This window comes from Panicum virgatum, chromosome 5K (genome assembly GCF_016808335.1).
Source record: "Panicum virgatum strain AP13 chromosome 5K, P.virgatum_v5, whole genome shotgun sequence".
NCBI classification, from domain to species: Eukaryota; Viridiplantae; Streptophyta; class Magnoliopsida; order Poales; family Poaceae; genus Panicum; species Panicum virgatum.
Window position 1 is genome coordinate 47,589,493 of NC_053140.1, and position 24,166 is coordinate 47,613,658.

Genomic DNA, 24,166 nt, shown 5'->3' on the forward strand with positions numbered 1-24,166 from the left:
ACTGTATTTCTTTAGAACTTTTTCTAAGTATGTCTTTTGTGACAGTCCCAATACCCACTTTGTTCTATCTCGATGAATTTCAATTCCCAAAACAAATGAAGCTTCACCAAGATCTTTCATATCAAAGTTTGAGGACAAGAATTTCTTTGTCTCCAGTAGCAGACCAACATCACTACTAGCAAATAGAATGTCATCCACATACAGGATCAGGAAAATAAATTTTCCACTTCTGAACTTTGCATAAATGCAATTGTCCTCCTCATTTTCTTTAAACCCAAATTTTCTTATGGTTTCATCAAACTTTAAATACCACTGCCTAGAGGCTTGCTTTAATCCATAAATGGATTTTTTTAAGCGACACCCCATATGTTCTTTTCCTTTCATGACAAAATCTTTTGGTTGTGCCATGTAAACATTTTCATACAAATCCCCGTTAAGAAATGCCGTCTTTACATCCATCTGATGTAACTCTAAGTCATAATGTGCCACCAATGCCGTTATAATCCTGAAGGAATCTTTACACGAAACCGGAGAAAAAGTTTCGTTATAGTCTATCCCTTCTCTTTGCGTAAAGCCTTTTGCCACGAGTCGTGCTTTGAACCTTTCTATATTCTCTTTGGAGTCATGTTTTATCTTATAAACTCATTTACAGCCTACTGTTTTGGCTCCTTTAGGAATTTCCTCTAAGTCCCAAACACCATTGGAACTCATTGATTTCATTTCATCCTTCATAGCTTCCAGCCATTTAGATGAGTGAATACTTCTCATGGCTTCTTCATATGAAGTGGGATCATCCTCCATATGAACCTCTTCTGTATTATAAACTTCATAGTCGCTAGAAATAGCCGACCTTCTTTCTCTTTGTGACCTTCTAAGGGCCACTGCTTGTGGCACATTTTGTGCCTCAACTTCTGGCATATTTTCCATAGGGGGCTGTAGCACCTCCTCCTCATGTCCAACCGCGGGTTCAGGCGGTTCCTGGACGACAGGTTCCAAACCTTCGCTCACTGTTGGTATGGGTGGAGTTGCGACAGGTGTTGACACCGTAATAACTGGAATAGTTGGCGCAGCAACAACCGAAGAAGGTACTGACGTCACTATTTCAGGAATTTTTGGTGCAGCATCAACAGGTAGTGAGAAAAATGGCTCTTGAATCATAGGGGTAGGCACATACACCCGCTTCTCCTCAAGGTCAATTTCTCTAGGTACCATGCTCCCCCTGATCATTTCACTTTCTAGAAAGACAGCATGTCTCGTTTCTACAAACTTTGTATGTCTGTCTGGGCAGTAGAAACGAAAACCTTTCGACTTTTCAGGATAGCCTATAAAATGGCAGCTTACAGTTTTTGAATCCAGTTTTCCAATATTTGGATTAAACACTTTATCCTCAGCTGGGCTCCCCCAGACCCGTAGGTGAGTCAGTGAGGGTTCTCTTCCTGTCCATAGCTCATACGGCGTTTTGGGCACCGATTTGCTTGGCACTCTGTTGAGAATATGGATGACGGTTTTCAACGCCTCCATCCACAGACTCAATGGCAATGAGGAATAACTCATCATACTGCGCACCATATCCACTAGTGTACGGTTGCGCCTTTCAGCTACTCCATTTTGCTGAGGCTCCCCCGGTGTAGAGTATTGGGCAACTATACCATTTTCCTGTAAAAACCTCGCAAAAGGTCCAGGAACTTGTCCATAAGGGGTATGTCGACCGTAGTACTCCCCTCCACGGTCTGATCTTACTATTTTAATTCTTTTGTCAAGCTGATTTTCAACCTCAGCTTTGAATATTTTAAATTTATCCAATGCTTCAGATCTTTCTTCAATTGGATAAATGTAACCATAGCGGGAGTAATCATCTGTAAATGTTATGAACGAATCATAGCCATCCACACTTTTCACAGGAAACGGTCCACATATATCAGTGTGAATTATTTCTAACGTTCCTGCACTTCGTTTGGCACCCTTTTTAATTTGCTTTACAAATTTTCCTTTAATGCATTCGACGCATTGTTCAAGATCAGAGAACTCTAACTGTGGAAGAATTTCACTCTTCACTAATCTTTCAATTCTCCCCCTCGAAATATGGCCTAAACGACAGTGCCATAATTTCGATGAAGTATCTTGAGTTCTCTTTCTTTTCTTTGTTTCTTTCTCTGACAAGGATTCATTCACATTCACATTACATACAGAATGCATTTTATCACACATAGATAATAAATAAAGATCATTGTAAAGGATAGCATCACCAATACAATTATTATCAAACCATAGTTCACATTTGCCATTCGCAAAATGACAATCAAAACCATCTATGTCTAAACGTGATACACTTATCAAGTTTCTTTGAAGCGAAGGAACAAATAAAACATCTTTTAATACAAGCATGAAACCATTAACTAGCTCGATGGAGACATCGCCAACAGCTTCAACATCTGCTTGTACTCCGTTCGCGACTTTAATGTGTCTTTCGCTTCTTTGCGTAGTCCTTGTCGAACGGAATCCCTGTAAAGAATTTGCAACATGCACAGTTGCACCAGAATCAATCCACCAAGTAGATTTAGAAAACTTTAAATATAGGAATTCATTAACAAATGAAATTACATTCTCACCATTCTTTGCCATTATCATCTTTAAATAAGCGGGACAATCTGCTTTACGATGCCCCTTGTCAAAGCAGTGAAAACACTCATCTTGTGCTGGAGTGCGCTGTTGCTGACGCTGTTGCTGATACTTCTGTGGCATAGGTGCTTTGTCTTTGGACTTTGGGGAAGAAGCAGCATGGAAAGGCCTTTTCTTGTTATTATGCACAAAATTGACAGACCCACCATTCTGTTTCTTGAGTCTATCTTCCTCTTGTGCACACATGGCAATTGCCTTTTCCATGTTCCACTTCTCTGGCTGTGAGTTATAGTTTACAACGAATGTTGCAAACTCTTTTGGCAGAGAAGCGAATACCAAGTGCACCATAAACTCTTCTTTAAGATCCAAGTCCATTGGTTTGAGCTTGGAGTTCAAAGCGCACATCCCCATGATATGATCTCTTATTGTACCGGCATTGCCATAGTACCTCTTTGTGACCAGCTGCTCTATGATCTGTGTAGCATAAGTCTTTGAAGAACCAGTAAACTGATTCTTTATCTTTGCAAGGTACTCAGCAGCTGAATCACACTCTCCAATTGAACCCAAAATGTTAGGATCAATTGTGTTCTTTATAACTGCCACACATTTCTTGTTGGCGTTATTCCACTTTATCTTTTCGAGATCATAAGCCATCTGTAAGGAAGCATAGCCCCTTTGCTTTTTCTGCCACTCAGCATCAGTGTCAGAATCTCCTCTCACTGGAGCCGGTGGCTCAGTGGGCTTTGGAGTGGTGATAATCTCATCCACTTCTCCACAGACGAAAGCAAGATCAACCTTCTTGATCCATTCGCCATAATTGTCTCCTTTTAGAGTCGGGATGTGACTGATGAATCCCATCAAGTTCATCCCCGCTGAAATTTTTAAAAAATAGTGAGAACATAATAACAATAATTGCATGTAAAATTCCAACGTTGGTCAAAATAGAACATACAACTGTTTATGCAATTAAATCTATATCACCGTTGGGCAGAAATAGAAATAAATGCACAAAAACTATGAAATTACAGTATTGTAATTAACAACGTTGGTCAGAAAATTAACAATACCATAATCCTCAAAAATAACCTTTTAATCATGCTCTTAAACTTTAATTGTCTCGTTAGTTCGAATTAAAGTATAAAAGCAACTATATTAACTTAGCAGCGGAAACATGTATGAATTTCTATTTCCAGAAGCAAAACTATAAACTTTTATCTCTAAACAATAAACACGTTGGTGCAAAATTGAATAGAGATCAAACTATAATCTAAAACCATTCAAAAAACTATTGAAATTGCTTCTGGAATAATAGAAAAACAATAAAAAGAAACACTGTTGAGGCGGCCCAGGAGCAAAAAAACGGCCCGCGGCCCGCTCGGCCACCTTTCCTTGGGCCCGAGGCCCAACAGCCGACGGCCGGGCCGCCGAATCAGCCCGCCGCGGCGTCCCCCTCCCCGCCCGCATGGGCCGCTTTCCAGCCCAGAAGGCGAGACGCTCTCACAGCCGTTGATCGCGATCGGACGGTCGTCCGCGGTTTTTGCCAGAACAAAACCGCGTCGCCGTCGCCGCGCCCCAAACCCTAGCGTCATTCTCTCCTTCCCCCTTTTCTCTCCACGCAACGCAGCGGCAGCCACGGAGCGGAGGCGACGGCCATGGCGGCCGCGGAGGAGAGGACGAAGCGGCGCCATCGCGGCTTGCTCGCCGGTGTGCGCGCTCGCCGGTGGGTGAGCGCGCCGCCGTCGAGCTCGCCATGGATGGCGCCTTGCTTTCGAGCCCGCGCGCGTGCGCCCCGGCATCCCGGCGGCGAGCGGCGAAGCGTCCTGTCCCGCGCCCCGACGAAGCGGGCTGCGCGGATCTGTCCCACACGAGGGCGGCCGGCTGTGGGGCGGTGCAGGTCAGAACCCACCGCTCTTTGCTCTAGGGTTAGGGTTTGCTGTTCGATTTGATTCGAAATCGATCTTTTCCTTTTGATTTGCTTTCGATTCGCACTCGAATCTTTCTCTCCCGACCTCGATCTACACGTGTGTAGGCGACTGATACCATTGTTGTATCTCTATGATCAACACAGTGCACAGATCGAGTAAGATTTGTCTTCTTTTATTTACATCAAGAACAAGAGACCCTAGATCTATTGCATAACCGGTAAAATAAGGAACGCAGTGAGGGAGTAGAGAGAGAGACCGTCACCACCAACACTTGAGCTCGATCCAGCGGCCATCTCGGGTTCGTTGATGGAGATCCGCTCAAGGGCGGCGACGAGTGAAGCAGAGAGGTCGACGCCGGGCCGACGGTGTCGAGGACGGTGGCGGTGACGGCGGGAAGGAGTCGGCTGCAGCGGAGGAAACGTCAGTGGAGCAGAGGCGGCAGTTTCCCGTTGCTCCTGCGCACCCTCAGATCGGGTTAGGGTTTTCGGTGGATTTGGCGGCGCACTGGTGAACCTCGTACCGTGTGCCGCCGGCCTCCACCTTTTTTTATAGCGCAGCGCAACGGGGGCCCACTAACCATTAAGGGTTGGACGCCCCCGATCAGGGCGCGGATTAAGGGCCTAATAGGCCGTTGGTCCTATTAGGAAGGAGATCAACCTAACAAAAGCATCCTTATTTGTTCCGAAATATTGTTACTAGTTCCTAGTAGGCGAAGGCGAACCCCCTCTTGCGCAAATGAAGCAAACCGTCGTCCTGTACCCCGGCGTCGGCGTTGGCCACGTCGTTCCCATGGCCGAGCTCGCCAAGGTCTTCCTCAGCCACGGTTACGACGTCACCACGGTGATCGTCCCGCCGCCCTTCAAGTCGTCGGCACTGGGCACCAGCCAAATCGAGCAGATCGCCGCGGCCAACCCATCCATCTCCTTCCATGCCCTCCCGCCGATCCCGGAACCCGCCTTCGCCGGCTCGCCCATCCACCCGTTCCTCCTCGTGCAGCAGATGATGCGCCGGTACAACGACAAGTTCGAGAGCTTCCTCCGCTCCATTCCACGGCGGCGATTGCACTCACTCGTCATCGACTCGTTCTGCGTCGACGCTATCGACGTCGCCGCGAAACTGGGCGTCCCGGCCTACACGTTCGTCCCCTCGGGCGCGTCATCCCTGGCCGTCGTAGCCCAGCTCCCGGCGCTGTTGGCCGGCAGGCAGGCGGGCTTGGAGGAGCTGGGGAACACGCCCCTCGAGTTCCTTGGCGTTCCGCCCATGCCGGCGTCCCACCTGATCGCGCAGCTGCTCAGGCACCCCGAGGATGAACAGTGCAAGACCATGGCGAGCATCTTTGAGCGCGGCATGGACAGCAGGGGGATTCTGTTGAACACGTTCGAGTCGTTGGAGAGCCGAGCGGTGCAGCCACTCAGGGATCCCCGGTGTGTCCCTGGCAAGGTGCTGCCTCCAGTATACTGCGTTGGGCCACTAGTCAGGGGCAGCCAACGGAATGGTGAGAAAACAGAGAGGCAGCATGAGTGCCTCACCTGATCGATGCTCAGCCAGAGCGCAGCGTCGTGTTTCTCTGCTTCGGGAGCATGGGTACATTCTCTGTCGAGCAACTCAAGGAGATCGCCACTGGCCTGGACAAGTCCGGGCAACGGTTCCTATGGGTCGTGAGCGTTCCGGGCAACGTCAACGATCCGAAGAGGTTATTGGAGATACCATGCGAGCCGGACCTCGATGCCCTCCTACCAGAGGGTTTCTTGGAACGAACCAAAGATCGAGGCCTTGTTGTCAAGTCATGGGTACCGCAGGTGGATGTACTTAACCACCAAGCGACAGGCGCATTCGTGACCCACTGTGGATGGAACTCGACAATGGAGGGCATCATGGCAGGGATCCCAATGTTGTGTTGGCCTTTATATGCGGAGCAGAAGATGAACAAGATAGTTATGACTGAGGATATGGGCGTTGGAGTGGAGATGGAGGGGTATAGGGCGGGTTTTATCAAGGCCGAGGAGGTGGAGGCAAAATTAAGGTTGGTGATGGAGTCTAAGGAGGGAAGGGAGCTCCAAGCACGAGTGGTGGCACGCAAGAAAGAAGCAGAGGCAGCATTAGAGATAGGAGGCTCGTCGTACGCAGCATTTTTTCAGTTCTTGTTGGACGCGGAGAACCTTGGAGAGGAGCTCGCCCACTAATGGATTTGTAGCTTGTGTTTTCTTTACCTTTTACCTTATATATATATATATATATGACTTGTCTATTTAGCATGTAGGATGTTGAATATTATTTAGCACCCACGGCGGAGTGCCACCAGCTCTCCGGCGAGGGGAAAATTACGCCCCCATGGAGTGAGGGTAGTAAATTTCTTAGATTGTGTGTTTTTAATGCATAATTTGCCATGGAGACCTTGATTTGTCGTGGTTATTGGCTGTATTAATGAAGTCTGACTTTCTTGCACATCAATAAAGCATTGAATGACCAGTAAAAGAGCACCATGCGGGGCGTTCGACTGCAGTCAAAGTCAGCAATTTCAGAGATGCATGGAAATGAGCGGTGTGGAGTATAAAGTGGCATGCGTGGAAGTAAAAATTAGTGATTCGTTGGTTTTAATAATGTCTATTTGATTTGCTGTATTAAAATTACTCCATTTTCTTTCACGGTAGTAGAAATCGAATCTTACATGTACTGCACTTTTGTTTTAATGTCTTTTTGATTTGTTGGAGACACCAGATATTCTCTCGATTGTATTTACGTAACATGCATGGGTCATTGTTTGCGAAAAAACGGATTGGATTGATGTTGCATATGGAGCTCCGGCGAGCGAACGTTGCATGCATGGGTCATCGTCTGGTGCGTAAAAACGGATTGGATTGGTGTGGATTGCTGCGAGCTAAATAGTATTCAGCGCTTCATGGCGCTCCCAACCGGAGATCCGGCAAGCCTCCGCAACCGTAAAAACCACCTGTTTTGTGCCTCAACCGTAAACATTAACAGCAGCCTGCTCCGAAGCTCCGATGACATCTTGTGACCGTAATTCATCAACAAATTCATCCCACAACCGTAAAAATGAGTTTTAATGAGTAATATGTAGCATGTGCTGCCACATTTCGGCCGGAGCTCTGATAAGCCCGCAAGGAAACATTTTACTCCATTTTCCTCGTGTGTAGTAAAAATTGTGCATCCTAGATATGATTTTGGTGTAATACTCGTTTTAATGTCAGGTTGTTATTACCATCAATTATGCTGGGACCTCACCATTGATTGTGTCCATCAATTACGCTGGGACCCCACCATTGATTGTGTTTGTTCAAAGATTGACTATCAATTAAATCGTACATGCATGAACCTTTTTTCATGCTGTGTGTGCAGCTTCCATGGAGGTTCATTGCTGTTCATTAAAATTTTGAAATAGTATCTCCATTTTTAGGCTGGAATATTATCCGATGTTGTGGGAGTTTTTTTTTTTGTAAATAGTGTCCATTTAACATGGGCCAGCACATAGTTGGCGCGGATGGGAGTGGGTGTTATATATCCAAATGGAATTAGTTGTTAGTAATAGAGTAGAGATAAGATTATGTAAGAAAATGGGAATGAATTTTTAGGTAATGGTTAACAAATCAAAGGTATGAACTGAGGCACTACGTGGGAGTAAAATGATGAGCATCTTGGAGTAAAAATGTTGAACATCTGCAAGGAATATGTGGGAACATCATATGATTAAAATTATTACTTCACCACAAGTGTATCTTTACTCCCAACACCGGCAGAGATCCTAGGAGTTCGCCGGACATGATTTTTCTGCTGAGTCATTGGTTGATGTGTTAGCTTTGCTGTATTCTGGTGTGATCGTAGAGCTAGGAGGCGGAGGCGGGTTTCCATGCCGTTTCTGCACGGCTTTATTCTTCCGACGGGAGGTTGCGCATCCAGGCCAGGTACTAGGTGAGCATCAGGATCAAGTGTTGTGGTAGCTGGTTGCTGTAGCGGGGTGTTTGTCGCCTCTGCTTCTTCTATGGCATCAGGGGCGGTCATCTTGCATGCCTAACCCATACTGGATCTCCTCGCAGATTGTAAATTTGACCACTCATGTCTGTCAGGGAGCAATGCAAATCAAAACATCCAGAACATGTAAGCAGTTGTAATTGATAAATTTGTGTTATTAGAAATCTAAAAAACAAATGATGAATGCTCTAGCACGATGGAGTAAATAGATCCAGTGCGGGTGGTAATTTTTAATTGTAGCGTGAGTAAGTTGAATCTACACAGCAAGTGTTGCCTAAAAAAATGTTGCAATTCCTTGGGAATTGATAGGAAGCAACACCTTGAATATATTTTTAGGCATTTGACGGTGGAAGAGAAAATTGTGACACGTGATACAGGTGAATTAGATGTGGTTTCTAATAAGTGAGCATACTGGCTAGTTTTCAAAATTAACGGTGGATTTGCATCTCGCATAACTAGATATGAGCATCGTGGGGGTCGAATAATAAGCATGTGGGTGGTTGAACTCACCTGGTGTGTGGGCACTCCCCTGCACCTTGGCCGATTGCACGACCTGCTTTCTGCCAGGGGCTAGTTGGACGGCGCAGACTCCGACAAGACGACGACGACGACGGTGGTGGTGGAGCCCGGTAGCCGGAGGCCAGTTGGACAGCAATTAGCTAGCTTTGGCTGGGCGACGGTAGTGTTGCAGGTGCTTGTCTTTTTACTACCAGTGCTAGACGGCGGAGGTGGAGGAGCTCGGCAGTCGAAGGCCAGTTGGATGGCCGCCGGCTCTGGCTCGGGAGCGGCGGCGGCGGCAATGGAGTATCCTGGCCGGGTGGAATGTGGCCGAATGGACGCTATGCCAATCCGGCAAAGATGGTCAGGACTCAGGACGACGTCGAGTGTCTTCGGCGAGTTCGCAAGAGCCCCTAGGGGATGAGGGAGAGAGAAGATGACATTTAACTGGGATATAATCAGCTAGAGGAAAATCCGTTGGGGCATTTACAACGGGAAGCTATTGATGGCGTGATTCCCGATGGTTTGAACTGTTCCTGTAGTCTATTCAAAACAGGCCGTAAAAACTACGAGATCTTTTTACAAACTATCGTTGTACATGTGGTCATTGTTACGCCTTTAATATGTGGTGGGAGTGAGCAATTATTCTGGGTTGGCAATTTTGGTGCGTTTTTATTTTTAACTTGCCGGAGCTGTGGCGGCGCCGGCGAGGCGTTAAATATTAATCAACACGCTGGTGTAAAATAGCACGCATTATTTTCATTGATTTTGGCCAATTTATTGCACACATTATTTCCATTGATTTTGGCTAATTTATTGCACGCATTAATATTTCACGTGCTGGTGGAAGGAAGTAAAAACCTGGATGGCTTTTACTCGCCGGAGTTGGGCGGCGCCAGCGGGGGTGTTGAATAAAATTAGCATCCTATTATTGATTATCCTAACCTATCAAAATAATGATAAAAATTTATGATGTATTTTTTCTAACATGTTTTATGATGTGTACTACCATCTTGTAAAATTTCAACTTAAACTCCACCTATGCATGGAGAAATAAAAAAGATAAATTGTATTAGGGGATAATTTGAACCAAAAGGCATAGTTTGAGGGGTAAAATGAACCAAACGATAGTTTAGGGGTTATCCAGACTTTGGCTATAGTTGAGGGGAGTAATTTAGACTTTTTCAAATAGAATACCAGCTATATAATTAAAAAAAGTGGCTAAAGAAGATTTTGCTTATTGGTTGGGGAATTTATAAGGCTAGAAGATTGTCATCATCTTACTATTAATAACTCGAGGATCTTTTTAAGCCTTCATGTGAAGTCATTTAGAATTCTAGGTGGACAATCTAGAAAAGGATGATGCTCCAAGATGCTCCAAGAAGATTTTGTTATCCAGATGCTCCAAGAAAAAAGGATGATGATGACTTTCATGAAGAACGGGATTGCAAGTTGTTCCTTCTAAGTGTTCAAAGGCTGCAAAGGGTGACCAGGAAGGCATGACCAAAAGATTAATAGAACCCAGCAATCTTGAGCAGAGGGGCATTGTGAAAATAAGTTATCAATTGTTTCGTCCTCAGCATTTGCACAGAAAACACAACTATAATATTCTAAGTGCATATTTTGCCTTCGTAGCTTGCATATGATATTTAGTCTATCTTTGCAAATTAACTATAAAAAGATTTTGTGCTTGAGTTATGAGCTTTTCCAAATCCATTTAAAGGGAGCGTGAACCTCTCTATGCCCTTTCATGTGTGTATATGCTTTCTGAGAAGAGAAAGAACCAGTTCCCAAATATAAGACTAAAGATCCTTACTTCCAGGAATAACACATGCCATCTGACTCTGAAGAGAAGCCATAAGCTTCAGTTGAAAGAGGCAAGTGGAGAGGCTGAACATATCTTGGGTATCTAAGGCATGGAGAAGAGTGGAAATTTTATCATTTGCAAAAGAGTAGAGTTCAGGAAATTGCAGCTTAGGGACTGAACCAAGCCAAAGATCATTATAGAGTGAGACAGTTTTGCCATCACTCGGTGTAACCATCCAAATTGAACCAGCTTAATGCGTTAACCATAATTTGAATAGTTAATCCAGCCAACACACACTTAAAACAGTACTGGTGTAATTCGACAGTCCGATCGAACCACTGATTTCATCGACCGAGAAAATTTCAGTCACATTATACTAGTAGTGGAAAATGACTATGTTACTCCTAATTAAATACAAATGCATTAGAACTAGAAAAGTAACGTCTTTTTAAGCATTTGATTGAATCCATGTACTTCTCTATACATTTTTTTGGTATTTGATATTATTTTAATTAGACGAATTTTACTATAATATAAAAGAATATTTTTTGTGATATGAAATTTGAAGGCTAAATGAACACTTATTTTGGGCAGAGGGAGTAAATAATTCGGCCATTAGCAGGTTGACTTAGATTATTATCCCATATCCATGTGCTGCCACGTGCTGATATCCACGTGCTGCCACACATGACTCAGAATCTCAGATTATTTATCCCACGGTAGGTTACCAAATCATCTCTCCTATGACCAAAGGAGTCATCGCTTCTCCGCTCTCCGGCAAGGCAGTACGCAGCAATAAAATGCAATCTTGCCTGCCTAACCACGCAGCCAAGCATCTGCATCTCCCAAGACACCTCAAGCGAATCAACAGCATCTTTATTTGCTCCGAAATATTTGTTCCTAGTAGTTCCTAGTTGGCGAAGGCGAACCACCTCTTGAGCAAATGAAGCAGACCGTCGTCCTGTACCCAGTCGCCGCCGTTGGCCACGTCGTGCCCATGGCGGAGCTCGCCAAGGTCTTCCTCAGCCACGGCTTCATCGTCACCATGGTGATTGCCCCGCCACCCCTCGAGTCGTCCGACCCGGACGCCAGCCAAATCGAGCAGATCGCCGCGGCCAATCCATCCATCTCCTTCCATGTCCTCCCGCCGATAATCCCGGCCCACGATGACTTCGCCGGCTCCCCCAAGGACCCGATCCTCCTCGTCCTGGAGATGCCGCGCCAGTACAAGGACAAGCTCGAGAGCTTCCTCCGCTCCATCCCGCGCCAGCGCTTGCACTCGCTGGTCATCGACGTGTTCTGCGCCGACGCCATCGACGTCGCCGCGAAGCTGGGCGTCCCGGTCTACACGTTCTTCCCCATGGGCGCGTCATCCCTGGCCGTCGTAACCCAGCTCCCGACGCTGTTGGCCGGCCGGCAGACGGGCTTGGAGGAGCTGGGGGACACGCCCCTCGAGTTCCTTGGCGTTCCGCCAATGCCGGCGTCCCACCTAATGGCGGAACTGCTCGGGCACCCGGAGGAAGAGCTGTACGAGACCATGGCGAGCATCTTTGAGCGCGGCACGGACAGCAGGGGGGTTCTGGTGAACACATTAGAATCTTTGGAGAGTCGAGCGGTGCATGCACTCAGGGATCCCCTGTGTGTACCTGGCAAGGTGCTGCCTCCAGTATACTGCGTTGGGCCACTAGTCAGGGGCAGCCAAAGGAATGGTGAGAAAACAGAGAGGCGGCATGAGTGCCTCACCTGGCTCGATGCTCAGCCAGAGCGCAGCGTCGTGTTTCTCTGCTTCGGGAGCACGGGTACATTCTCCGCCGACCAGATCAAGGAGATCGCCATTGGCCTGGACAAGTCCGGGCAACGGTTCCTATGGGTCGTGCAGGCTCCAGGCAACGTGAATGATTCGAAGAGTTTATTGGAGAAGCCATGTGAGCCGGACCTCGATGCCATCCTACCGGAGGGTTTCTTGGAGCGAACCAAGGATCGAGGGCTTGTCGTCAAGTCATGGGCACCGCAGGTGGATGTACTGAACAACCCAGCTACAGGCGCATTCGTGACCCACTGTGGATGGAACTCGACAATGGAGGGCGTCATGGCGGGGGTCCCAATGTTGTGCTGGCCATTGTATGCGGAGCAGAAGATGAACAAGGTATTCATGACAGAGGATATGGGCGTTGCAGCGGAGATGGAGGGGCATAGGACGGGTTTTATCAAGGCCGAAGAGGTGGAGACCAAAATAAGGTTGGTGATGGAGTCTAAGGAGGGGAGGGAGCTCCAGGCACGAGTGGTGGCACGCAAGAAAGAAGCAGAGGCAGCATTAGAGGTAGGAGGCTCGTCGCACGCGGCCTTTGTTCAGTTCTTGTCGAACGTGAAGAGCCTTGGAGAGCAGCTCGTCCAGTAATGGATTGGTAACTTATTTTTGGTTTTTTTTGTTACATTTTGTCTTCTAATATTCTATCATTTTTTATGCCATCCTTTCATTGTTTGATCAGCCATATTGTGTACCTTCTACGAACAGAATATCAGCTACAATAAAAAATGAATTAAGAAGATTTTATTTATTGGTTGGGAACTCTAAAGGCTAGAAGTTTGTTCATGCTGAAAACAAATTGTACAAAATTCGGATGTGCTAAATCCAATTTACTTCAAGCATCGCCAATTCTTTCCCTTTTGAAAAATCAAGGATCACCAATTGTCACCCATATGACCTGTGTGGATCCACCTAGCTAATCGATTTACTGGCTACTTGAATTTATTTTAATTTGACCAGCTAATTTGATAGCTACTATCTAAATATACTGAAAGACTTTACCTGACACTCAACTAAAATTAGCTACCTACTGATTAGCTAATAGATAACGCATAAGCTTTAGGCTTTAGCTCCCTTCTCCACAGCGTCTCTTTGGCGTTGGGTGGACCTTTTGGCCCTCTACTTTGTCTTGGGTGAGCTCGACATCGATGGTGCGTTGAACGGGGCTATGAAGTGGTAAATAAAGTGCTTTGGGGCCTTCTCCAATGCTGATGGCGTGGATTCGGCATCAACTTTGGCGAGGCAGCTGCAAAGTCCTCCAAGTCAGTTTCGGCAAGGTATTCGGCAGAGATTGGTTCGCTCCGTTGTGAAAGATGGGGGCTTGGATTTCTCTTCCATGGGGCTCTTGTCTTGGCTGCTGCTTGATGCGGCAGTTATGGGCTCTTCTGGGTCGTCAATTCGTTCAACAGTGCTGGTTTCTTTCTCTTCCAAGGTCAAGACGATGACGGCCGATTCATGCTAGTGGTGAGACGTCTTGCGGCTACAAATTGCTAGAGGTCTCGTCGGGTATCTTGGATGAGCTTCTCTCCTGCTTGTCGTGCGTCTTCTCCGACTCTAGCGGAACTGGAAGTGGTGTGGCGAGATGGAGCTCTGCATCAAGATCCAAGGATTATAGTTACAAATTTGTTGTTTATTAGGGTCTTATACGCAATTTGTCATCTTTGGAGGATGGATGCTATGGACTTGACTGTAATTTGTACATCCTCCAGGGTGCTGTCTGTAAGAGCTTGGCTCTTTTCTATATACTATAAGAATCCATAGAAATTGAAACATTTCTCACCAAGATTAAACCCTATACCCACCTCACAAACCACCACTTTAAGGCCCACATGTAAGCACCAAATGTTTGACAAGGGAGGCTGGCAGGCTGAAAACGCTGCCCACCCCGTTCATTCGCGAGGGCGCGCCCCCCTCCGTCATTTTTTTCACCACGACATTCTCTACCCACCCTTGGGTACCCGCGATCCTATTGGCCATCGGGCGTGAAATACTCCCGTAATGATGTCTGCCTTCCAAAACGCTAAGTATCGCCCTCATCCTCCCTTGCGACGCCGCCTCCCCCCGACGCCCCCTCCTCCCTGCGACGCCGCCTCCCCCGACCCCCGACGCCCTCCGCCTCGACGCGCGGCCCTCGGGACGCCGCCCAGCCGCTACACACGGCCCTTGGGGTGCCGGCTCGGGGCCCCGCCGACGCCACGCGTCGCCATGCCCGGACGCTGATCCACCAGCCTCGTCGTCCCTCCGTGCCGCGGCCACGCCCGGCCGCCGCCGAGCCCGCGCGGTGCGCCGACGCCGAGCATCGCCACGCCCGAACGACGAACCACCGGTCTCGTCGTCCCTCCGCGCCGCGGCCTCTTCTGCCAGAACCCTAGCCTCGCCTCGGCCACAATGGACGAATCCGGCTCAGCCCCCATCTCCGCCGCCATCGCCGCATACTAACCCCTGCACCTACGCTGGCGCTCTCACCTCCCTCTCGCGCTCGCCGCCGCCGCCGCTCCGCGTTCCCCTCGCGCGCATCGTCGCTGCCACTCCGTCGCGTCCCCATGATCCGCCCTCGCTTCCCTGTCTCGCTCGCCGCCGCTGCCGCCACTCCGACATCCCCCTCCCCCCCCCCCCCCCCCCCCCCCCGCGTCATCCCTGCCCATGGCCACCTCTCCGCCGTCGCAAACACCAGGACTCCGAGCGATGAACCATGTGGTGCTGCCCAGGTTTCGGATCTTCCCCTTCTATCTTCCAGATCCGGTGGCAACTAGAAGGTAGGGAGAGGTAAGGTCATCCGGCTCTCGCCCTTCTCCTCACTTTGTTTATTCTCCTCCTACGAACTCTGCTACGTAGGTGATAAATCCTGATACCGGTTTTGCAGATACGCGTTTGCAATGACAGCATGCTTGGTTCAGGTACTATCTTCTACGGATGCGTAATAGTTAAATGTATGGAAGAAAAGTTCCCAGGCTTTTGCCACTGCTTCTTAATCTATACTAAAAAAGAATGCTTGCATGCTTTACTTCTATATTGAAACAGATGATTACACATTGCTCATATCTACTTCTATATTGAAACAGATGATTCACATTGCTCATATCTACTGTTATCTTGAAAGAAACAATTACACAATGTTTGTGATATTGCAGGAACTTGGCACCGATAAAAATCTCTATGCACTGGTTTTTGGGGAATCAGTTTTAAATGTGCTGGATGCAGAAACTTTTCTTTACTCAATATCTTTTTGATAAATTAATAAATTAGTTCTGCACATGCTTACATAACTCTTTTTCCCTTTTGTGGTCTGTTAATTAAGGTGGCTATATCCTTAATTAACTGGCTTCTTGCAGGGTCTGTTAATGTTTTGTTGTAAGATCTGTGGTCCTAAGATATTAGTTTATGCATAGCTTCTGAATTATCACTATAAGTTATTTATAATTTAACTGGCTTCTTGCAAGGTCTGAGAGGACTTTATGCAGGTTTTTATCCTACAGTTCTTGGATCAACTGTATCCTAGCTTACCAGACCGTATGGGACTGAACTTTGATCAATCTTGTGTTTAATCAATTTATTATTTTCTTTGGCCGAATTAATTGACAACCTTATTGTGGGATTAATTGGATATTATGGTTCTTGGCCATTCTACCATTTAGGTAAAAAGAAATAGGTTTATACTTTAATCAATTGTCCATCTATATTATAGATAAGAATTTATGATGATAAATAGGTTATGATGCACATGTATTCATCAGTTACAAACAATAATGTTTCAAGCTAACAGATTATATCAAAGATATGTTCAGATGCTGACCAATTTCTGTAACTTTATTTTGAAATACTATACTTGCAGAAATGGATAGATCACTGACTTTTTAAATTTTCTAAAATGTCAAATCGATAGAGATTGAAGCTTTCTCATGCACAAGGGAATATTTGTTTTCTTGTTGGTTGCCTTCTATTCATCAGTAATGTGGTGTTATAAGTGGCCCTAATTCACCCTATTTTGATATGCTTAAAAGAATATTAGAACAGATGCTAGATATCTTTTCTGGGAGGAGTGCTCCTTTGGACAATATCATGGCTAGGTATGAGTGTATGCAAGAAATGTTGTTTCAATATCATTTCTCAAATTCTATATTATTTGCGTATTAGTTTATATTTGATGATTACCTCATGTCAAGTCCCATATCATTCTCTCATGTCCATTTTAATTAAAGGTTCATTATATATATCATAGGTCCATGTTGCCACTCATTTATTTTGGTGATGCATGTGCATATGTTTGCCTTCTACTTGGAGTTCCCAGAAGCTGAGTATGTTGTTTGAGATACAGTGCATTTTTAACATGCAGACAATCTCGACCAGGTAGCACTGATATAAGCAGGGTGAGATGTACTTCTGTTCTTGAACCTATAAGCCTTCAATTTTATTTTTAGCAATACATGTATGCTTATGTGGTATCATTATCCCTTTGGCATGCAAAATAAGTAGTGTCATTGATTAGGTTGAATTCCATCGCCTCTTTTCTGTCTCCAACTTTTGGAACCCTTCTTTTCATTTTTGAATTTTTACTTATTTCTTTTGGTTTTTGTTCAAGAATAGATGTAAGCTTCTTCAATAATCAGATTGTGTTTGTCACTGGCACAAATGAAAAGCCAACATAACAAGAAATAGTAAAATGTGTTCCTGCAGTGTGATATAGTGTATAGGCACTTTGCATGTTTGCCACATTCCCCCTTTTCTATGGTCTTGAAATTTTCCAACTGCAGAACTGTGTCCTAGGTTGTGTGTAAACATGATTGGTGTATTTGTTCCACCTATGCTAAAATATTTATAGCATGTCAGGTTAAAGGAGCATTGCATGCTATCCATTCAGGTTAGGATGAAATATCACTGGTTTGCATACTGAGGTTCTGCAATCTGCCATTATACTAATTATCCTTCCCTTTGTATTACAGTTTAACACAGAATTTTGCAAGATGGATGTTAGCATATGTAAATATTGGTTGATGTGGTTTAAGCCATGTGTCAGAGAATGCCGAGACAACCTCAACAGGATCAAAGGCACCTCAATGGCGATAAAAGGCTGCTATGCAAATACCCTTGTGCGGGCGAATTAGCGTCACCTCTTATCAGGTACATCTTTAATTAGTTCATGCATGGTGGGCAGTCGACAAAATCACCATTTATTGACATTATATTTGAAGCTTCAAAATAATGTGACTAATTTGTTCATTTCGGAAATGATATGATGCTCTATTGTTCAGAGAATAGCAAGTAGTTCATTAAGATCATGGCTGCACACATATTCTATTTTTGGTAGTCAAGTTCAGAGTGGGCCTACATGCTTTGCGTAGAATAATCAATTTAGTTAGATATGGCCACCAGCTCACCAAAGAGTTTGAGATGTTGCTTGGAACATCATCATACTCCAGAATATTCTATTAGGTTTCTTTTCTTATTCTTGCTTCTTTATGCCACAATAGTTCTGCAATTTTTTTTATAAAATTAACAGTTTTGTGATAATACGTAGGATCCTGACAATATTTTTTTAAAAAAGAAGTGTTTATTTGTTCACTGCGAAATACCAATTCAGGATGATACTTATTCTCACTTTTCTTCTGGTGTTGCTTTGCAGCTGCTACATTATGGTTTAGTTCTATTCTTGTTGCAATAGGTCCACATCGACCTAAGTTACAAGATAGCAGACATCTATCATGGTGCACACTTTAGGATTTAATTTGAATATTAATTTAATTAATATATAGTTTAATGCTTTTTCAAATTAAAAGCTAATTACATTTTTTAATTACGTGCTTGTCGCATGTGCATCTACCATGTAGCTCAAGCATGCTATTGGACTCCACTATTCAGTTTGATAATACATATTTGTAATGCAGAGATATATATTTTAGTTATGAGAAATAATTTCCGAGAAACAATTTCTTGTGTGGTATTTTACATCTATTTTCAGACGTGTAGGTAGGTCGCACCCAAAACACTTGTAGTGATCCTAGACTTATTGTAGAAAAATGCCCTAATCCTGCTTATTACCTCCTAATTTCCTAGGTTTCATATAGTGAGTACTTTGCAGCTTGGATTATACTTCTTGGGTTTTGCACATATGGTTTGTTTTTGAAGGAAAGACTGGAATGCTTCATAGCTCTGAAGTGTATGATGTCATAGCTGAGCAGGTCAAGGTCCTGAAAAGGTTCAGGACATTGCATCTCACTATGGTACTATAAGCCTGTAAATGATTAATTTCGAGGATCACATGTGTTTAGTTTCAGAATCAGTTTGAGCCCTCTATCTATTGATTCTTTTAGTATGAGTTCGAGCCCTCAAATTTATTCTTGAACTAATTCTTTTTTCCACCAAAAACATAGTAGAACTAGATAGTTGGATTCACAAGATCTGTTAGAACAACTACCAGCACTGCAGCAGGTATTGTACAGACTTCAGGTATTTACAGGCACCTCCTCATTATTAATTATTGATTACATCCTGGATGCAGTTTCATTGGATGGGGAGGGAGCAACTGCTGGGCAGCAGTCAGCCGCCAACTCATTGTAGCCAGGTAATTGACTAGCCACTTACTCTTTGGATATGATGTACGTCGGACAAGTATGTACAGATTTGTCAGTTGTCTACCAGATATGAGCTATGTGTATTGGAAAGGAATACTTGATTGCTTATTCTAGATCTTTTTTTGTATTTGTCAAATGGCTATAATAAATCTATTTCTGTTGTCTCCCATAGTTGAATGTTTTATAAAAGTTGTAGGGATATTAATCTTAGCCATGGTCTTAGGTTTATATCCTTTCTGATTTCTGAAGAATGTAGCTGTAGCTTCGTGTCTTTTTAATTTGCTTCATTTGTTAGTAACATCGTCATAGTTTGTTAAGTTGGGATCATCGTAGTTCTGGTAATTTGATTTATTCTTTTTTGTTCTATCCTACTCAAGTTCGAAATAACTGGTCGAATTGTCAAAGTTCTTGAGCTGCACAGTTTTTCATAACATGCTTCTCAATGTGGGAATCTGGAAACTCTATAAAAGCTGATATTGTGGAAATTAGATGATACAGTCTTTCAATCTTCCTGCTGAGTAGATCTAATTCTCAGTTTAGGCTACTCCTTAATTCTGTTAAACCTCTTCAAGTATGCAACACTGGGCGTTGAGAAGTAAGTAAAAGGTGTCGCATGCAATTTGTTTCAAACCAGAGCTATCACTTAAACAACTAAACTTTATATCATTTTCAGCCTTCATAATCTGGAGAGTTGAGGCGACACGGCCAACGCGGCGCTGAGGCGACACGGCCAACGCGGCGCTAAGGCGGCAACAGAGGCCGGGTGAAGAGGACGAGGCCATCAAGGGGGGGTAGGGGGAAGAGAGGTGGCTGAAACAGACGCCGCTGACCAGGTGGGAGGCTGCGGCGGTGCCGGCGAGGACGGCGGGGTTCGTGTTGATGAGGAGCAGCTCATTGGTGGGGAACCCCAGCGAGAGCATGATGAGCGCCTCTGTCTCCGCCTCCCTAGTGCGATGAGGAACCCAAGCTCTTGTGCACAACCTTAGTGATGTATGTTTTGCTAATAATTAATCTAGGTGCATAAAAGATGCGTTACACTACATTGACCATTAAGAGGTTGATTTTGTAGGTAGTTGATGATGAGTTCATAAAAAAATTTCTGTCGGTCTAACTTTATTATTATTGTGTGTTTGAACCGTCAAGACAGTTAACATTATATCATGTTGTATAATTATCTGTATAATACGTGCTTCGTACTATATTATACATACCATTTGCTTATTTTTATAATTACTAGCAAATATGCCCGTGCGGTGCAACGACATAGAAAAATTGATCATAAGCCATGGAAGTGTACTTTATTCGCAATGCACATGAACGTACAATTGATGACTCTACACGAGGGTTATGGAAAGTATGAGGTTTCAAAGTCTTTCACCAAAGAATATCTCTTTAGTAGAGTCCTCAATTTTGTCCTTGTTCTTAGGCTCAGGTACTGCTTTTAGTCCAACTAAGTCAATCAACCACAAGCATCCATACCAAATATACAAGAAAAAAAATTATACCACTATACACTCTCTTTTACATACTATTTACTTATTTTTATAATTATATATTTTTTTATGTTTCAAATATTTTGTCTATTTTCACCACAATTAAGACCCTGTCGCTTGTTTTCACCAGATATATAGTTTCTCAAAAATGTTTGTTGCAACTAAAATTTAGCGTGGTTATTTTTTACAACATTGTTCTTTAGACACGTGCGATGCCGCACGTGCACCCTACTAGTAATTAATGGGATCCAATCCCTTCAAAAAAAAATAATAGATAACGCATAACAGCAATCGAGTAAGGGGCCGTTTAGTTCCAAAAAAATTTGAGGCAAAAATTTTTGGGGTTGTTTGACCACTAATTAGAAGAATTAAATATAGATTAATTATAAAACTAATTACACAGATGGACGGGAAATCGCAAGGCGAATCTATTAAGGCTAATTAATCTGTCATTAGAGGTTGGTTACTGTAACACAATATTAGCTAATCATTGCATAATTAGGTCCATTAGATTCGTCTCGCGATTTCACCTGGGGGTTATGAAATGGGTTTTGTTAATTATTCATATTTAATACTCCAAATTAGTAGTCAAACATTGCAAGTTACCATAGTGCGTGAAAATTTTTAGGAACTAAACGGGTTCTAAGTAAGTGTGACATTACACTAAGTCCATGTCGCGCGCCTCGATCCAGCAATGGGCCTAGCTGTGGCCCAACTCACTCTATGGGCTAGATCTGACTACCGGGTGCCGTCGCTTCTTTTTCGGTCAGAGAGTCAGCAGAACTCCAAGCTTTCTTGATCACAAATCTATAAATGTTGAGGATTTTTAGATGTGTCTTGACTTGAAATGTTTTCATTTAGAATGCTAGAAGCACTCCTCAAAAAAAAAAGAATGCTAGAAGCAAAAAAAGTTGAACCCGTGCTGCGTTGCTGCGCGCTTTCGAAGCGGTTACTTCAAACTAGAGGAGCGCGGCGCCGCCGCCCATTGTTCCCGGGCTGCGTTAACACGTTGCCTATTTGGCTCTCTCCAGCCTAAGGTAAGACTTGAGGTCCTGTTTAGTTTGTGAGAAGTTGTTGGTTTTGGTACTGTAGCACATTTCATTGTTACTTGATAAATAATGTTTAATTATAGACAAATTAGGTTTAAAAAATTCATCCCGTGCTAATCAGTTAGACTGTGTAATTAGTTATTTTTTCAATTACATTTAATACTCCATATATGTGTCCGAATATTTGATGTGACGAGTACCGTAGAAAAATTTTTGGGAACTAAACAGGGCCGAATTGGAAGTGAACACTTGGAAACAACGGCAGCCATTCAACGACAACAACTTGAGTACTTGACAAACGAAACGCCCTGCCGCTCCACGTTATATATAGAACAGGTGGCCCCGTTTCTCAATCTTGTGTTCCGATCCCACGTCAAGAACGAAAACGGACCCATGGCCGTCGCGGCGCCCAAGCCGGTGGTCTTGTACCCCTCGCTGGGCGTCGGCCACCTGAACCCCATGGTGGAGCTGGCCAAACTCTTCCTCCGCCGCGGCCTGGCCGTCGTCGTCGCCGTCGTCGACTCGCCCGACAAGGACTCCGTGTCGGCCGCCGCGGTGGCGCGCCTCGCCGCCGCGAACCCGGACGTCGCGTTCCGCCTCCTCCCCGTCCCGTCCTGCGGCAGGGAAGACCGTCGTCCCCACCTCGTCATGCGCACCATCGACGTGATGCGCGCCACCAACCCGGCGCTCCGGGAGTTCCTCCGCGCGCAGGTCCCCGCCGCCGACGCCGTCGTGCTCGACATGTTCTGCACCGACGCGCTCGACGTCGACGCCGAGCTCGGCGTCCCCGCGTACCTCTTCTTCCCCTCCGCGCTCGGCTACCTCGCCGTCATGCTCCACCTGCCGGACTACTACCCCGCCGCCCCGTCCTCGTTCAAGGACATGCCCGACGCCGTCCTCCACTTCCCCGGCGTGCCGCCGATCCGCGCACTCGACATGCCGACCACGGTGCAGGACGGGGACAGCGAAGTCTCCAAGGCGCGGCTCGCCCAGTACGCGCGCATGCTCGAAGCGAGAGGCATTCTCGTGAACAGCTTCGACCGGTTGGAGTCCCGGGCTCTGAGCGCGCTCAGGTGCGGCCTCTGCGCGCCCGGGTGTTCGACTCCGCCGGTCCACTGCATCGGGCCGTTGGTCCTCCCTGGAAACACGGGAGGGATCAGCAAGAGGCACGCGTGCCTCCAATGGCTGGACGCCCAACCGGACCGGAGCGTTGTTTTCCTCAGCTTCGGCAGCCTGGGAAGGTTCTCTACAGCGCAGTTGAGAGAGATGGCGCGCGGGCTAGAGAACTCCGGGCAGAGGTTCCTGTGGGTGGTGCGGAACCCACCTGAGCACCAGAGCAACTCCGTCGAGCCAGACTTGGCATCGCTGCTTCCCGAGGGTTTCTTGGACCGGACTAGGGAGAAGGGCTTTGTGGTGAAGAATTGGGCGCCGCAGAGCGAGGTGCTGCGACACCAATCCGTCGGTGCATTCGTGACGCATTGCGGGTGGAACTCGGCGCTGGAGGGCATCGTGTCAGGAGTGCCGATGATCTGCTGGCCACTGTATGCGGAGCAAAGAATGAACAAGGTGCTTATGGTGGAGGAGATGAAGGTGGGCGTGGTGGTGGACGGGTACGAGGAGGAGCTAGTGAAGGCGGAGGAGTTGGAAATAAAGGTGAGATTGGTGATGGCGCCTGATGGCGGGAAGGAGCTTAGGCAGAGGATCGCGACGGTCAGGGAGATGGCTATAGATGCTCTCAAGGAAGGTGGGTCGTCTGACATAGCGTTTGACGAGTTCTTGACAGACTTGTGAAATAACAGGACTTGTACGAAAGAAAGTACCATGTGAATCACAGAATCAGAAGCCGGAAGGTGAAACTATTTTCAGAGTGTGTATTGGCTCGAAGGTTTGCTAGGTGTAACACGGCCTCTTTAGATGTTGACATTATGTTGATACGATTTTGAACAATTTTCATAGGCGATAGTTGGACTTTAAATTCCTAATTGGCGATTTACAAGTTGAGCTATCAGTTTGTGTACAGCCGAGTATAATCCTCTAGTTAGGTTTGTTAGTGCTCCTAGGCGATCTCCGGTTGTAATGTACTGGTGTGCGTGCGCCCCTGCTGCCCTGTTGTAAGAACTTAAACCATTTATTCTTCTTAATGCAATGATACGAGCTCTGCGTATTCTCGAAAAAAAAAGTTGCGTAGAGAAGAGTAATATTCCAAAGTATAACTTTAAAGTAGAAATTAACTTTTATAATATGGAAGGTAATATGTTGGCTTGAATACAATATTATGTTATATAGTGTTCAGAAGAAATAAAAGTACACTGATATCAAAACGGTACTACCTCCAGTGGGGCATGTATGTAGACGTTCTAAGGTTACCATGTAAATGAGGGGGGAAAAAACTTGCCGTTCTCTTCAAAAAAA

At 45.5% G+C, this 24,166-nt stretch overlaps 2 protein-coding genes, 2 long non-coding RNA genes and 1 pseudogene across 4 annotated transcripts; 4 read left to right on the forward strand and 1 right to left on the reverse strand.

The window, feature by feature from the left end:
* Window positions 1-2,312: 2,312 nt before the first annotated feature.
* LOC120710730 lies at window positions 2,313-2,917 on the reverse strand. Its single transcript, XR_005689999.1, has 2 exons — window positions 2,610-2,917; window positions 2,313-2,502 (listed from the first exon to the last, which is right to left on the reverse strand). It is a non-coding gene; the product is annotated as an uncharacterized LOC120710730 (long non-coding RNA).
* Window positions 2,918-5,214: 2,297 nt separating this feature from the next.
* LOC120707953 lies at window positions 5,215-6,991 on the forward strand (annotated as a pseudogene).
* A 4,704-nt stretch (window positions 6,992-11,695) lies between these two features.
* On the forward strand, window positions 11,696-13,402 carry LOC120710731 (anthocyanidin 5,3-O-glucosyltransferase-like). Its single transcript, XM_039996323.1, has one exon. It carries the CDS (start codon window positions 11,780-11,782, stop codon window positions 13,232-13,234), a length of 1,455 nt encoding a protein of 484 aa, XP_039852257.1. The 5' UTR covers window positions 11,696-11,779; the 3' UTR covers window positions 13,235-13,402.
* Window positions 13,403-16,648: 3,246 nt separating this feature from the next.
* LOC120710732 lies at window positions 16,649-17,648 on the forward strand. Its single transcript, XR_005690000.1, has 3 exons — window positions 16,649-16,710; window positions 16,863-17,010; window positions 17,584-17,648. It is a non-coding gene; the product is annotated as an uncharacterized LOC120710732 (long non-coding RNA).
* A 4,499-nt stretch (window positions 17,649-22,147) lies between these two features.
* Window positions 22,148-23,545, forward strand: LOC120710733 (anthocyanidin 5,3-O-glucosyltransferase-like). Its single transcript, XM_039996324.1, has one exon. The coding sequence runs from the start codon at window positions 22,148-22,150 to the stop codon at window positions 23,543-23,545; it is 1,398 nt and encodes a 465-aa protein (XP_039852258.1).
* The last annotated feature ends 621 nt before the right edge of the window (window positions 23,546-24,166 follow it).